Source organism: Gymnoscopelus braueri (genome assembly GCF_963280865.1).
Source record: "Gymnoscopelus braueri genome assembly, chromosome: 6".
Taxonomy (NCBI): domain Eukaryota; kingdom Metazoa; phylum Chordata; class Actinopteri; order Myctophiformes; family Myctophidae; genus Gymnoscopelus; species Gymnoscopelus braueri.
This window is the reverse complement of record NC_137607.1, coordinates 58,357,401-58,372,295: the sequence shown is the minus strand read 5'-3', so window position 1 is coordinate 58,372,295 and position 14,895 is coordinate 58,357,401. Positions and strand designations below refer to the sequence as shown.

Genomic DNA, 14,895 nt, shown 5'->3' with positions numbered 1-14,895 from the left:
CACACACACACAGTGCTGTGAGTAAACAGTTCAGGCCATCTGTCCTCCTCTATCTGTTCCAGCATTCAGCACTTTAAATGTAAATGACCCGCTCTTTGTATAAGACATCAACCGTTCCACAATCCCTCACTGCCTCTTACAGTAAGTAAGAGAGAATGACACTCTTTGCAGTGGTGGAAAGTAACATTTACTATGCAGTGCCACGCTTAAATGTATAAACTTTATTTCAGACACCATGGGTCCATATAAAAACACAAAACAGATAACAGCAATACATAAATAGCCTGAGTACCAGACTGTTTTCATTAATTAAAAACATATAAGCATTGCCTCCAGTGTTTCCAGAAACATGAGGAATACCTTGTATCACTCTGTGTGATCCCTGTTAAGGCCATGATTAATATATTCTTTGACTCCAGAAGTCTACACATAAATTTAAACATGAAATTCTGATCGTCCTTAGTTCTAGAGATCATAACCACACTCTTTTTAGAGTTGAACATTCGAACATTCGAACATAATGGCGTACATCCGTACTACTTCCGGGTTGCATCTTAATGACATCACTGTCGAATCCTTGGTATCTTTATCCTAGCCGTTCAACGTGTGTTGATTAGCGCCGTCACTACACAAAGGGAAATATTGTACTTTTACTCCACTACAATTATTTGAAAAGTTTAGTTACTAGTAGGGTTTAACACCGGGAATCCCGGGATGCGGGAATCCCGGGAATCCCCAGGTTATTTACCGTCCCGGGAACTGACTTGGGTTCCCGGGATCCCGTTTTTTTTTTTTCTTGTTAGAAATGAATACTAATTAGTAGAAAGGCCTATCTACAGCGCGGAGGAATTACTATTATAATTAGCCAAGTTACTTGCCGCGTTGCCGACCAAGGCAGGGTCCCATCGTCCCGTTGTGAGAACCAATATGGGACGCACTGAATGTAACAGTAATGAACAAAATAAAACACAAGTGGCCGTGATGCCCCCTGCCTGCCCTGCACACGCTGATTTCACCGTTTCCTCTGCTGTCAAACGGTAGACACCAGTTGACTAGTTGAGATTCAACATCAAGTGAAACGCTGCATAAACAGTGGGTAGGTTTGATTTCGAGCCTATATTCCAGCTTAAAATGCGCGCAAGCCAAGCAATGCTTTTGATAGAGAGAGAGGAGAGACTGGAGAGAGAGAGAGAGAGAGCAAGAGAGAGCGCGTGCGAGAGAGAGAGAGAGAGAGAGAGAGAGAGAGAGAGAGAGAGAGGGAGAGAATTAGACCGATGTGGTCGGTGGTCCGATTTTTTTATCATCATTAATGTAGCCTACCCTACCTACACTTGCATTTTAGAACGTTCAAACTACCATTTTACTAGAACTACCCAGTAGAACAAGTGAACTGCACAACAGCTGTCTGTCTCATTGATTGTCAGTGGCAGCGCATGCATGTGCACATCAAAATCACACTACAAAACCCGACATTTGATCAACAACAAAATATAGATTAATACATTTGACAACATACAGCCAACATCCCAAAATGGAGTCTTAATATCCAGCAAGTAGCCTAATATAAATTAATAACTGCAAACAAATTACAAGTTTAGGCTATCAAATAAATCAATATCCTACAAAAGTAGAGAAGCTGTGACCTCACCGGCGCTCTGATGGACAATAAATAAATAATCCTTTTGCAAATTCTCTTGTCAATAATGAATACAAATGGAACGTTTATTTCAGCAGCTAGAGTTTGACATTGTTTGAGTGCGTGTTGTGTGCACAGCGCAGCTCCTCGTTTAAGTTAATTGTCAGAAGATCTCCGCCAGGGCACTATATTATATTTATATATTATATTTATATGATTTAAAAAATCTACTTAAGTCATTATTAGTGCAAGTTCATAGGTGGACACAATAGGGACATTTGGGCACCTCAATATAAAATTGGCTATTTAAGTATCTACATATAAATGCATTTTAGTTTTACTTTTTTTTTTTTTTACCCTTTAACGGGAATTCCCGGGAAGCCCGGGAAAAGGTCTGAAAATTCCCGGGAATTAAAATTAGCTATTTCCCGGAAAATGTTAAACCCTAGTTACTAGTTACTTTATAGATTTTGTTTATTATTACAAAACCACTTCAGACCTATATAGATACTTTGGCAATTTGAAAATAGCAGATCGACAAGCTCACAACGCGTCGCTTTGTGACGCGTTCTGAGCTTGTAGATCAGCTATTTTCAAAGGATTTTTAAAAATATTTTGAAAACTTGTGAAATGGGACCGTCTGCATAATGAGTGCTTTTACTTTTACTTTAAGTATATTTTGATGGTAATACTTTTATACTTTTACTCAAGTACATTTTGAGAACTTGGACTTGTACTTGTAACAGACTATTTCTACAATAGGGTATTGATACTTAAGTAAAAATACATTGAGTACTTCTTCCATCACTAGTAGCTGGAAACGTCACAGTCTGTTTGACTCCTCTATATAAAGTTAGTTAACGACAGCGACGGTGTGCTGTAGGCCTCCTTTGATCTCAGTTGGTTTGGGGGGCCTGCGTCACCTGCCTTCAAAAGCTCTTTTTTAGTGTGTGAGTTCTTTTGATCCTATTAACCCATTAAAACCGGGAACGCATCTGTGTAACCACTTTAACCATTATTTTATACTTTGGCTATTCAAAAATAGCAGATATACAAGCTCATAGCGCAGCACCGAGTGCCGTGCTATGAGCTTGTAGATCTGCTATTAAAAAAAAAAAACATTTTATTTGTAACTGTCAAATGTCTCAACAAATGTCTAATTTCTTTTGAAAAGCTATTGTTGCTATATCTTTTTCCATGTCAAGGACCCCCAAAATGATATGTATTTGGCAGCGGACCCCCATCTCAAAATATTTTGTTCCAGGGACCCCCCAGAAGCAAAGATTTGAGTTACAAATGTTCGCTTTAAAAAAAAACATATATATATTCAAAGATTTGCACACATTTTCATTTTTTTTTAAAAATAGCAGATATAGCAGATATACAAGCTCATAGCGCAGCTTTTTAATAGCCAAAGTATAAAATAATGGTTAAAGTGGTTACACAGATGCGTTCCTGGTCTTAATGTGTTAAAAGTGCATACACAGTATATTCCGTAGAATACTGTCAGACAGTTATGAGCCACTATGCATACACTGTTGTAGCGTGCCTGCCAATGCCCTTTAGGGCCCCATGTTCTCACTATTAAAATATATTATTTATATTTAATTAGTATATTAGATCAGGTGTTCAGGTAGGACACCTACTGGTTGCCAAGAGGTATGGCCTGAAGCTCAAAGGGCAATATCTCCCCTCCCCAAGCGAGCATTCTGTCTTAGGTCACCAATAAAAATGCTGGCCTTCCCAGGTAGGAAATATATCTTACTGATTACAGCTTTAGAGTTAATAATAATAACAATAATAATAATAAGGGTAATAATAAATAATACAATGTTCGAAAAGCTACAAAGAGCTAGTTGGCCCCAAAAAAATAGCCAAAGGAAGAGAGGTTGATACACTTACTGTTTCACGCACGCGCGCACACGCACGCACGCACGCACGCACGCACGCACGCGCACACACACACACACACACACACACACACACACACACACACACACACACACACACACACACACACACACACACACACACACACACACACACACACACACACACACACACACACACACACACACACAGTGCTGTGAGTAAACAGTTCAGGCCATCTGTCCTCCTCTATCTGTTCCAGCATTCAGCACTTTAAATGTAAATGACCCGCTCTTTGTATAAGACATCAACCGTTCCACAATCCCTCACTGCCTCTTACAGTAAGTAAGAGAGAATGACACTCTTTGCAGTGGTGGAAAGTAACATTTACTATGCAGTGCCACGCTTAAATGTATAAACTTTATTTCAGACACCATGGGTCCATATAAAAACACAAAACAGATAACAGCAATACATAAATAGCCTGAGTACCAGACTGTTTTCATTAATTAAAAACATATAAGCATTGCCTCCAGTGTTTCCAGAAACATGAGGAATACCTTGTATCACTCTGTGTGATCCCTGTTAAGGCCATGATTAATATATTCTTTGACTCCAGAAGTCTACACATAAATTTAAACATGAAATTCTGATCGTCCTTAGTTCTAGAGATCATAACCACACTCTTTTTAGAGTTGAACTTTATATCAAACAACTTTCCGTATTCTGAGCATATACTGAGTAGCTGCTGTAGGCCAGCACTGTAAGGAGACAGTACAACTAAATCATCAGCATAAATCATATGATTGATAAGGTTATCCCCCACCATGCAACCAGTTTTACACCCATTTAACTGTATCGATAAATCATTCATATATAAATTGAAGAGTACTGGCGAAAGAATTCCGCCCTGGCGTACAGAATCAGAATCAGAATCAGTTTTATTGTCACATCACAGGTTTACAAGGTAAAAAAGTGGGTGAAATTCTTTTTTGTACATCGTTCCCATCGCAACGTTAGTTTCCATAGAAAGAAGAGGGGGGGGGGGGGAGAAGAAGAGGGTGGGGGGCAAGTGGGAAGGAGATCAAAACAAGAGAGCAACAGAAGGCCAGACAAATTATCTACATATTTACAAATTACCTGAGATAATAAAAAACTAAAAAAAACTAAACTAAGGTGCCTGAGCATAGCAGCAATGTATTGTATACTGTGCATGTTATACTTATACTGTGCATGATAGACAATGGACGTTAAGGTGCTTAGAGGAAAAGGAGCACAATAAAAAAAGTCAGTGTTATACAAGGGATTAAGGTGCAAAAGGTCAGTGCGTGTCCACCTAGAGTGGACTGACCCTAGTATAATCCGCAGGTAGCTCCATGAGGGAGTGCAACAAAAAGTCATTTGTACCTGGTGTAGTCCACAGGTGTGTCCGAGGGGGGGCTAAAGTCCAAGTCATTGTCCCTGGTATAATCCACAGGTGTGTTCAGGAAGAGCCAGAAAAGTCTGCGCCGCATGTTGTCAGGCTGCTGAACAAGGCCTATGCCTCATTCAGGCTTATGCCCCATTCAGCATTCTGACAGCAGCCGGATTGAAACTACACCAGAACCTGGTGGTGGAACTCTTGATACTGCGGTAGAGCCCCTTGCCCGGTCGCGGTCGTTGTAGGGGGTTGAACAGTCTGTGACTTGGGTGGTGCTTGTCCTTGATGATGTGCTTGGCTTTGACCACGCACCGCTTTTTGTACAGTTCCTGGAGCGCTGGGAGCTCGAGTCCCATTATCCGCTCTGCCGATCGCACTACTCGTTGTAGGCTGATCTTTTCTCGGGCAGTGCAGTTCCCGTACCAGGCCGTGACACAGCCTGTTAGGATGCCTTCAACAGAACTGTTGTAGTACAGCCTGAGGATGCGATGTCCTACTCCGAGCTTCTTCAGGCGGCGGAGCCAGTACAGTCGCTGCTGAGCCTTTTTCCTCACGTGTGTGGAGTGCGTCTCCCATTTGAGGTCCTCCTCGATGTGTACTCCGAGGAACTTGAACTCGCTGACCCTTTCCACTGCAGCACCGTCGATGAGGATGGGCGCATGGTCTCTCCGCGGCCTCCTGAAGTCCACGATCAGTTCTTTGGTCTTGTCGACGTTAAGAGAGAGGTTGTTCTCCCGGCACCAGCGTGCCAGTGATTTGGTCTCCTCTCTGTAGTCAGACTCGTCGTTGTTGACGATTCGGCCTATCACTGTCGTGTCGTCCGCGTACTTTATGATGGTGTTGGAGACATGTGTGGCTATGCAGTCATACGTGTACAAGGAGTAGAGGAGAGGGCTCAGCACGCATCCCTGGGGTGCTCCGGTGTTGAGGGTCAGGGGGTCGGATGTGATGCTGCCCATTCTCACCACCTGATGTCGGTTGGACAAGAAGTCCTGTATCCAGTCGCACATGCTTGGGTGTAGCCCTAGGTCTCTGAGCTTTTTGTCAAGTATTGCTGGGACAATGGTGTTGAATGCTGAGCTGTAGTCCACGAACAGCATACGTACATATTTGTCCTTCAGCAGCTTGTTGTCCATGTGCGAGAGGACGGTGTGGAGAGCCATGGCAATAGCGTCGTCAGTGGATCTGTTTTTGCGGTATGCATACTGCCACGGATCCAGCGAGGCAGGTAGCGTGGAGCTGATGTATTCCCTCACCAGTTTCTCGAAACACTTGCTGACGATCGGGGTGAGAGCAACAGGTCTCTAGTCGTTCAGGCATGTCACTTTGGCCTTTTTGGGAATGGGCACAATGGTTGACATTTTGAACCCTGCAGGGACCACAGCCAGGGAGAGGGAGAGGTTAAAGATGTCAGCGAAGACACCCGCCAGCTGGTCTGCACATGTCTTAAGGACCCGGCCTGGAATCCCATCAGGTCCGGCTGCCTTGTGGATGTTGACCCGTGTGAAGGCTGTACGCACTTCTCTCTCCGAGATGGTTAGAGGGTTCTCCTCTGCTGGTGCTGCTGATGGCCCCGCTTGGCTGCCGCGGTTGGAGCTGATCTCAAACCGGCCGTAGAAAGTGTTCAGTTTGTTGGGGAGGGAGGCAGGCGGGTTCACCTCGCTTCTGGTTCTTGTTTTGCAGTCTGTCAAGGTGTGTACCGCCTGCCATGTGCTCCTGATGTCGCCATTGCTGAGTTTGTCTTGCATCTTTTTTGTGTAGGCCTTTTTCGCCTTCCTGATGGCGCTGTTTAGGGCCGCGCGCGTCGTGTTGCGCGTTTCCACGTCACCAGATTTGAAACCAGCATCCCGTTCATGCAGATGTGCACGTACTCCGCTGTCCATCCATGGTTTCTGATTGGGATAGATCCGAACTGTCTTTTTTGGGACTATGTCCACTATGCACTTACTGATAAAGCCAGTGACTGAGTCTGAGAGTTCGTTGATGTTATTCCCAGCGGCGTTCTTAAACATCCCCCAGTCAGTCTGGTAGAAGCAGGATTGTAGCATAGCGTCTGTGTCCTCCATTGGACACTAGAAAAGGTGTGGACGTACTCATTCCCCACCTAGCTTGCATGGTTTGGTGAGAGTACCAAAACTGCAAGATCCTTATTAAATACAAGGGGACACCTCGCTCTTTTAACTTTAAAAACAGTTTACCATGATTGATGCGATCAAAAGCCCGAGAGGCATCAAGGAAACACATAAATATGGTACTATTAGACCTTCTGTACTGACTCACAATTTCCTTCAGTGAATAAATACATATATCAGTGCCATGTTTTTTCTTAAAACCAAATTGATTGTCAGTTGTTTCTATATATTCATTGAGCCTTTCTATAAGGATACATTCTAGTACCTTGGACAAGATGCTCGCCAGTGCAATAGGTCTATAATTTTCTATGCTAGTTAGCTTACCAGTTTTGTTTTTGACAACAGGCACTAACAGGACAGATAACATGGATTCAGGCAATATGCCATGCATCAACATTCCTGAAAAACACATAGCAAGCAGCACTGAAACTCTATGGCTAGCATGCTTCAGATGTTCTGCTGTTATCTGATCATGACCACATGCTTTGTTAAAAGCCAATTTCTCAATGGCATAGCTCACCTCATCAGATCTGATAATCACACCATCACTGTGGGAAACCTCACCAACATTAAAAACCTCACTCTTGACGCAGTTAAAAATGTTTTCATAGTGTCTTCTCCACAGCTCAGCAATATTTTCGGACCCAGTAATGCCATCTATACTAGAGGGTATTGGCATCTTACTGTTGTTAACCACCTTCACTTCCTTCCAAAATTCATAAACATTATTCTTTTGTAGCTTTTTGGCCATAGAGTTTGCCCTCATGGCCTGCTCATTTCTTTTAATATAGCGTACAGCATATTTAAACCTAGCATTTGCATGCTTCTTGTGGTCACACTCAGGGCCATGCCTAGGTTTTCCTGCTAAAACCCAACATTTAAAGGCTTCTTTAGCCTCTACATGTAGCTCATGAACATACACATTCCATCCAGGTCTCAGATTATGTTGTTTACTCCTTATTCTTTTAAAAGGTTTGCTTCCATTAACTAAACATTGTACTATCATGTCATACATTTTACACAGGTCACTATAATGTCTATCATTCTTACAGTTAATGTTTCCACATGTAATAGCCTCAACAGGTAAATCAATATTACTTAAGTATACATCAGTCAGTGACTTGTAATGTAGTAAGTCATCTTCTGTGAGGATTGCCCAGTCCAATTTATCAGGTTGTTTTGGACTACCATGGCTGGCCAGCTCAGGTAGACCCTCAACATTTATAGTCAGAGAGACAGGCATGTGATCTGCTGTGGCCAGACCATACAAGATCTCAACCTTCTCTATACTATCATGAGCATCGGCTGTAGCTATACAGTGATCCAGCCAGGATGTTGTATGCCATGCTTCACTGATATATGTGTAGCTGCCTGGCAACAGCACCTTGCTGGACAGAATAACCTTATTGTCTTTACAAAATTGTGTTAGATGTTGACCAAACATTGAGTTGCTATCTGCTATGTCAGCATTCAAATCACCCAGGACATATATGCATGTGTAAACACTTTCTTTAATATAGGAACTAATAAAAGCAAGCCTATTAAGGTATTCATCCTCATTTTTGTGACATTCATAAGGAGTGTAAACATTTAAAATGATAACAACGTTCTTCTCATACACAACTTTAATGCCTATGCACCAGTCCTCTTCCAGCCTAATCACACTGACAAGTGGGTCGAGCTTCTTACGCCATAGAATGGCCACCCCCCCTGGGATCCTGCCACGCAGTATTCGTGTACTTAAGTCTGTCGTTGATTCCCCTGCCCCGTGGAAATCGTTATGGACAGAGTTAAGTTTATCAAGATCTTGTGTTGCTAAAAAAGTCTCCTGTATACACAGTATATCAGCATTCTCTAGGAGCTTGTCAATAACAACGCGTTGCGCTCTCTCCCCTGCGCCCTGTCCGAGGCGCAGGCCACGCGAGTTATAAGACACAACTCTCATAGTTCATAAACAAGTCTATCATGTACTCGAAGCCCCAGCCTCGGGCTCATGCATCCTTATGACAGGCAGTAACTTTACAACTGCCCCAGCAGCAGCAGCCCTGGGTTTACGTGGCTCGTAGAACCGCCGTACATACGTTCCTTCTGGCCAAAGCTGAGGATCATACATCTCGCCAACCTCTTTGCACTCAGCTGTTATTTTAAATGAACTGTACCGGGTTTGGTCAGTGTCTATCTTTAGACAAGTTACGTCTCTGGACAGTTTGTCTTTCAGATAACTAGCCAGTGTCTCTGTGTCCAAGTCGGGTGAGAATTTCGTGGCGAACACACTCACCATCTTAGTCTTTACAGCTCGTATGTTCCCCACAGCACCGGTTCAAACAATGCCATACGTCTTCTTTTCTCTGGGAAGAGTCAGACGAGGCTTGGCCTGTGCAGTAGACATTCCAGGGACATGTTTGCGGTATCCATTCTTCACTACACGGCTCCATGCGGGTGACTTCGCCACTTCAGTGTTCCCTGTGGTGTTCGAGGCTATCTCCTCCTCAACGCCGGTATACAGGACCGAGGCTCCAAGCGTAGGCTCCGTGGTTTCCACCCCGTGGCGCAGGGCCACCTCACTGGCGTTGGCAGCAGGCGCGCTCGCCTTGCTGGCATCTGGTTGCTCAATCACACAAAAGCGTTGATTTATATCCTCAGTTATCACACGGAGATCCTCACAGGTATTAGACTGCACACCCACAGCCTGCTTCATGGTGGATATATAGCTTAAGCGCTCGATTTTACTAACCAGACAGGAGACATCAAGGCTGTTAAAAGTCATCGGTGGTAACTCATCTAAATGATGAGACACAAAGCGAGGAACATTTTCACCAGCCTCGTTCAGTAGTTTCAGACAACTCTTGATGTTATTTGCATCTTTTTGTGCCCCTTTATGAGCCACATTTCGCTGTGTACCTGGGCAAAGATCAAACAGAACTTTCTTTGAGCCTTCAATCCACTCTGACCCAAAGTGATTCACCGCCATTAGAACAATGTCATCCTGATTGACGGTCTTCATTTTAACAACGAGGAAGTTTAAGAGTTCATCTTCCACGATAGTTTTGCCATCAACCGTTGTGTATATTTCTGGTTTTATTCGAGGTTTGTTTGGAGCACCTCGAGCAGCACCAGCCGCGTCCGCCATTTTTTTTTTTTATATGTGGAACCGAAAATGTAATTTTTTTAAAGACTCACTATGTAACTTCTTATGAATACAATGTAATTGTGTCGATGGCAGAGTATAACGTATATAATTAGGGTGGTTGTATTTTGTCTCCCTGCTCTCCTATTGAGGCATTTAGATGTCAAAGGTGTCAAAAGGTCATGTCTTACCTAAACACAGGACCTGACACGACCTGACAAGATTACATTTATCCCCTGAGCAAGCAGGGCTCTATTAGCTCAAGGGTAAAACATGTCAGTACTTGCGCAGGAAACCATGTTCAAACATGTTTAAATGTGCTTAGTTACTTTCCACCATGTGATGGAAGAAGTACTCAGATATTTTACTTAAAGGGATATTTCACTTTCAAAAAAACTTTTGGTCATTTTATCATCAGAGTCATCATCAGAGTATTTAGATATTTGATATACATTTTATCAGACACGCCCCCTTCCTATACAAACCCATTATAACTTCAAACTAAATTTTTAACATGTTAGATTCATCAAAAACACCCATCCTTCGTTCTGGTGACTCACCCTGCCCTCCTAATATGCGAGGGGGCCGTGTTTTTTCGATTACTTTTTTCATTTTTTTCTTCTTTCTTTTTATTGTATTTTATTTTTTTCATTTTCCAAATTTTTTTTTTAAATAAATGAAAAAAGTTATCGAAAGAACACGGCCCCCTCACGTATTAGGAGGGCAGGGTGAGTCACCAGAACCAAGGACGGGTGTTTTTGATGAATTTAACATGTTAAAAATGGAGTTTGAAGTTATAATGGGTTTGTATAGGAAGGGGGCGTGTCTGATAAAATGTATATCAAATATCTAAATACTGAATCAAGCAACTTAAAAACGGTCTGGGGGGCTGACAAAAGCCTGAGTAGACGATAAATGACCCAAAGTTTTTTTGAAAGTGAAATATCCCTTTAAGTAAAGAATACTCTGTTACAAGTAAAAGGCCTGTGTTCAAAGTGTTACTTGAGTAAAAGTACAAAAGTATTGGCATCAAAATATACTTAAAGTACTAAAAGTAAAAGTACTTAGATGTTTGAAAATAGCAGATCTACAAGCTCACAACGTGTCGTGATGCGACGCGTTATGAGCTTGTAGATCGGCTATTTTCAAATAGCCTAGGTATAAAATAGGGCTGAAGTGGTTAATGTATGTTTTATAATATCATAATTTATATCTACAAAGTAACTAGTAGCTAAAGGTTTCAAATAATTGTAGTGGAGTAAAAGTACAATATTTGTCTTTGAGATGTAGTGGAGTAGAAGTAAAAGTTCAGAAATTTGGAAATACTACAGTAGAGTAAAGATACCGCAAAATTGTACCTAAGTACAGTACTTGAGTAAATGTACTTAGTTACTTTCCACCACTGCTTTCCACTACTGAGCATCAGTGAATGAAGTATTTATTACCTCATACTCCTGGGAGATGGCCAGTCCGTCGTTGGCTTTGAGGCGGTCCATGTGCTCTGCCAGGTCACATGTAGCGATGGGAGGATGCTCTCTCATACCTGCACACAAAAACACACTGTGGTCAGTACACATGAACACACACACACACACACACACACACACACACACACACACACACACACACACACACACACACACACACACACACACACACACACACACACACACACACACACACAAAGTATTAAAATGCCAGAGGAATGGGGTGTGGTGGTGGTGAGTGGAGGGTTGATCACAGTGAATAAAGCCTTGAGCTGCATTCAAATGTGCAAAAAGATACAGAATGACCAAAAGCGTGTTCAGCAACGCCGCCAAGTCACTGTTGATGTTACACTCGCCGACATCGTCAAGCGTATGTCTGTGTGTGTGTGTGTGTGTGTGTGTGTGTGTGTGTGTGTGTGTGTGTGAGTGACGAGAAACATACAAAGGAAAACATCTTCGCTGTCGGGTGGAAACCTTGTATGTACAAAACTGTCACTTTCCAGGAAATGGAAAAATAAAATAACCTGTGTTCCAATGGATCCAATGTCTATTTTGTCACAAGCTCTTGAAAATATTTTAAGACCGGGAACGCATCTGTGTGTCATTTTTAGATTTCTTTGGCTATTCAAAAATAGCAGATATACAAGCTCATAACGCTATGAGCTTGTAGATCTGCTATTTTTGAAAAATCGTGAAAATGTGTGCATATCTTTGAATATATATATTTCTTATAATTTGTATATACATTTTTACTCAAAAAATAACCTTAATCTTGTAGATCGGCTATTTTTGCTACTTTTGTGTGCCACTGTATCATGACGAAGTGGTGTTTTTAATTTACACACTCCACATACCACTTGTGCTAACCACGTTGGCCCCAGAATAGCAGATGTTAAAGCTCACGTGGCGACGGGTTGAATTGAGTACAAAGCACCCCAATGGAAACAAGCCATAGGCTTTCTTGGGTTTAAAATCCTCTTAGCTGACCTTGTATTGAACTGTACTTTCCTGTACTTTTTTTTTGCAAACTGCTAATAAAGTATTCAATCAATCAATCAATCAATGTGAGCTTGTACATCTGTAATTTTTGGCAAAGAGATTGTGTGCACAGTGAAAAGAGAGCATACCAAGTGCACTACGTTTACGGGTCAGTTTGATTAAGCATAGAGTACCGGCTGTGCAGTTCGGCAAAAGTGAATTGAACCCAGCCAATTTCACCATATATTAAAATATCCGCGATACGATCAGCATGAGCGGGTTTTATCACGATAAACGGTAATAACGATTATCATCCATTCCCTAGTGCGAATGCAGCATCATTCATACTCCATCGTACAACAGCAGTGGTGTAAAGTAAATAAGTACATTTACTCAAGTACTGTGCTTAAGTACAATTTTGAGGTATTTTTTACTTTCAGTACTTCTACTCCACTACGTCTCAGAGGCAAATATTGTACTTATACTCCAAAAGTATACATTTTGTCCATTTGAAAATAGCCGATCTACAAGCTCACAATGCGTCGCGATGCGACACATTGTGAGCTTGTGAATTTGTATACATTTGAAAACTTGTGAAATGGGACATTCTGCATACAGAGTACTTTCTACTTGTGGTACTTTAAGTACATTTTGATCCCAATACTTTTGTACTTTTATTCAAGTAAATTTTAAACACTGGACTTTTACTTGTAACAGAGTATTTGTACAATGCAGTATTGATACTTTTACTTAAAGTAAAACATTTGAGTACTTTTTCCACTATTCAGTGGTGGACAGTAACTAAGTACATGTACTTGAGTACTGTGCTTATAACCATTTAACCCATTAAGACCAGGAAGGGAACTTATCTGTGCCATTTTTAGATTTCTTTAGCTATTCAAAAATAGCACGGCACCGAGTGTGCTATGAGCTTGTAGATCTGCTATTTTTTTTTAAGAAATCGTGAAAATGTGTGCAAATCGTTGCTTCTGGGGGTCCCTGGAACCAAAATAATATTTTCAGATGGGGGTCCGTGGCCAAATACATAATTTTGGGAGGTCCTTGACATGAAAAAGTCTGAGCAACACTGATATTAGCAACATATGTTTTTACCAGGTGCTCGAAGAGTGACTGAGTCTACAAACAGTCAGACCTAATCGTCATCCTAAAAATCGTCATCCTAAAAATTTGCATCATGTTCGACATGTTTTCAATCATTGGCTATCCTGGCTGTCCTTCACTCCTTAAAAGCCAATGGGGACAGTTCCCCGTTTTGCCTGTCCTTTAAGGCAATGGGGAGACGGCCCGTCCTCCGCAGTAACCGCCCTCCGCTCCCCTCCTTCAACATTGCAACAGTTGCAGACAGTGCTGGCCTCAGGCAACAGAGTTAGCCTAAATGCTAGCGTGCTTCATTAGACCTAGTTTGGCTATTAAGTTATTATTTGGCCATGTTCACCCTGACTTTAATCTTCGCTATTGTTGGGAAGACCTGTGTGGTGTCTAAAATTGTTGCCACCACTTATATAAAAAACATTATTAGCTTTCAGCGTCGCATATTCAATGTTGCCAGGTTTGGCGAGAAAAACAAGCAATGCGAAAAAACAAGCAATCAGGTCTATGAAAACAATCGCGCGCGACACACACACACACACACACACACACACAGCACCTGGTAGAATATGACTTGTCATTTCGTTCTTGTTTTTCTTTCTTCAAATATCTGTTTAGATTTAGAAGACTTAGAATCCCCAGAATGAAAAAGAATTGAGTTATAAATGTTCGCTTTAAAAATATATATACATATTCAAAGATTTGCACAAATGTTAATTTTTTTTTGAAAATAGCAGATTAACCCCCAAAATTTCCTATGGATTAGTCACCCCATGGAGACTTGAATTTATGGATATGTTTTAGTTTTTGTCGCATTCCTAAGCCAATAATTTGATGATCGGCACGGGCCCGGCGCCACGGGGGTGCCAGAGGGGGCCTGGCACCCTCAGTTGCAAATTCTGCCCCCTCAGTTCATGCTTGACCAACCTTGGGGGGGCACCAAACGGCATGGAGAAAGTGAAAGAAGACAAAACTATCACCGAAAAGCGCCAGCATTTTGAACCAGCGGCGATCCACAAGCTCACAACGCGTCACAGTGCAAGTGAGCTTGTAGATGTGCTTGTTTCACAATTTCTGAAAAAGTACTTTGGTATTTTGTACTTTTGAATACTTCAGTATTTACAGTATTGTCCACC

At 41.9% G+C, this 14,895-nt stretch overlaps 1 protein-coding gene across 1 annotated transcript in view; it reads right to left on the bottom strand.

Annotated features, from left to right (window-relative positions):
* The window catches only part of ptprfa (protein tyrosine phosphatase receptor type Fa), a 396,384-nt gene that overhangs the window by 91,893 nt on the left and 289,596 nt on the right, over nucleotides 1-14,895 (bottom strand). Inside the window, exon 25 of the mRNA XM_080430969.1 lies at nucleotides 11,630-11,727. Within this exon, the coding sequence (XP_080287095.1) occupies nucleotides 11,630-11,727 (98 nt within the window). The remainder of the gene's footprint in view (nucleotides 1-11,629; nucleotides 11,728-14,895) is intronic.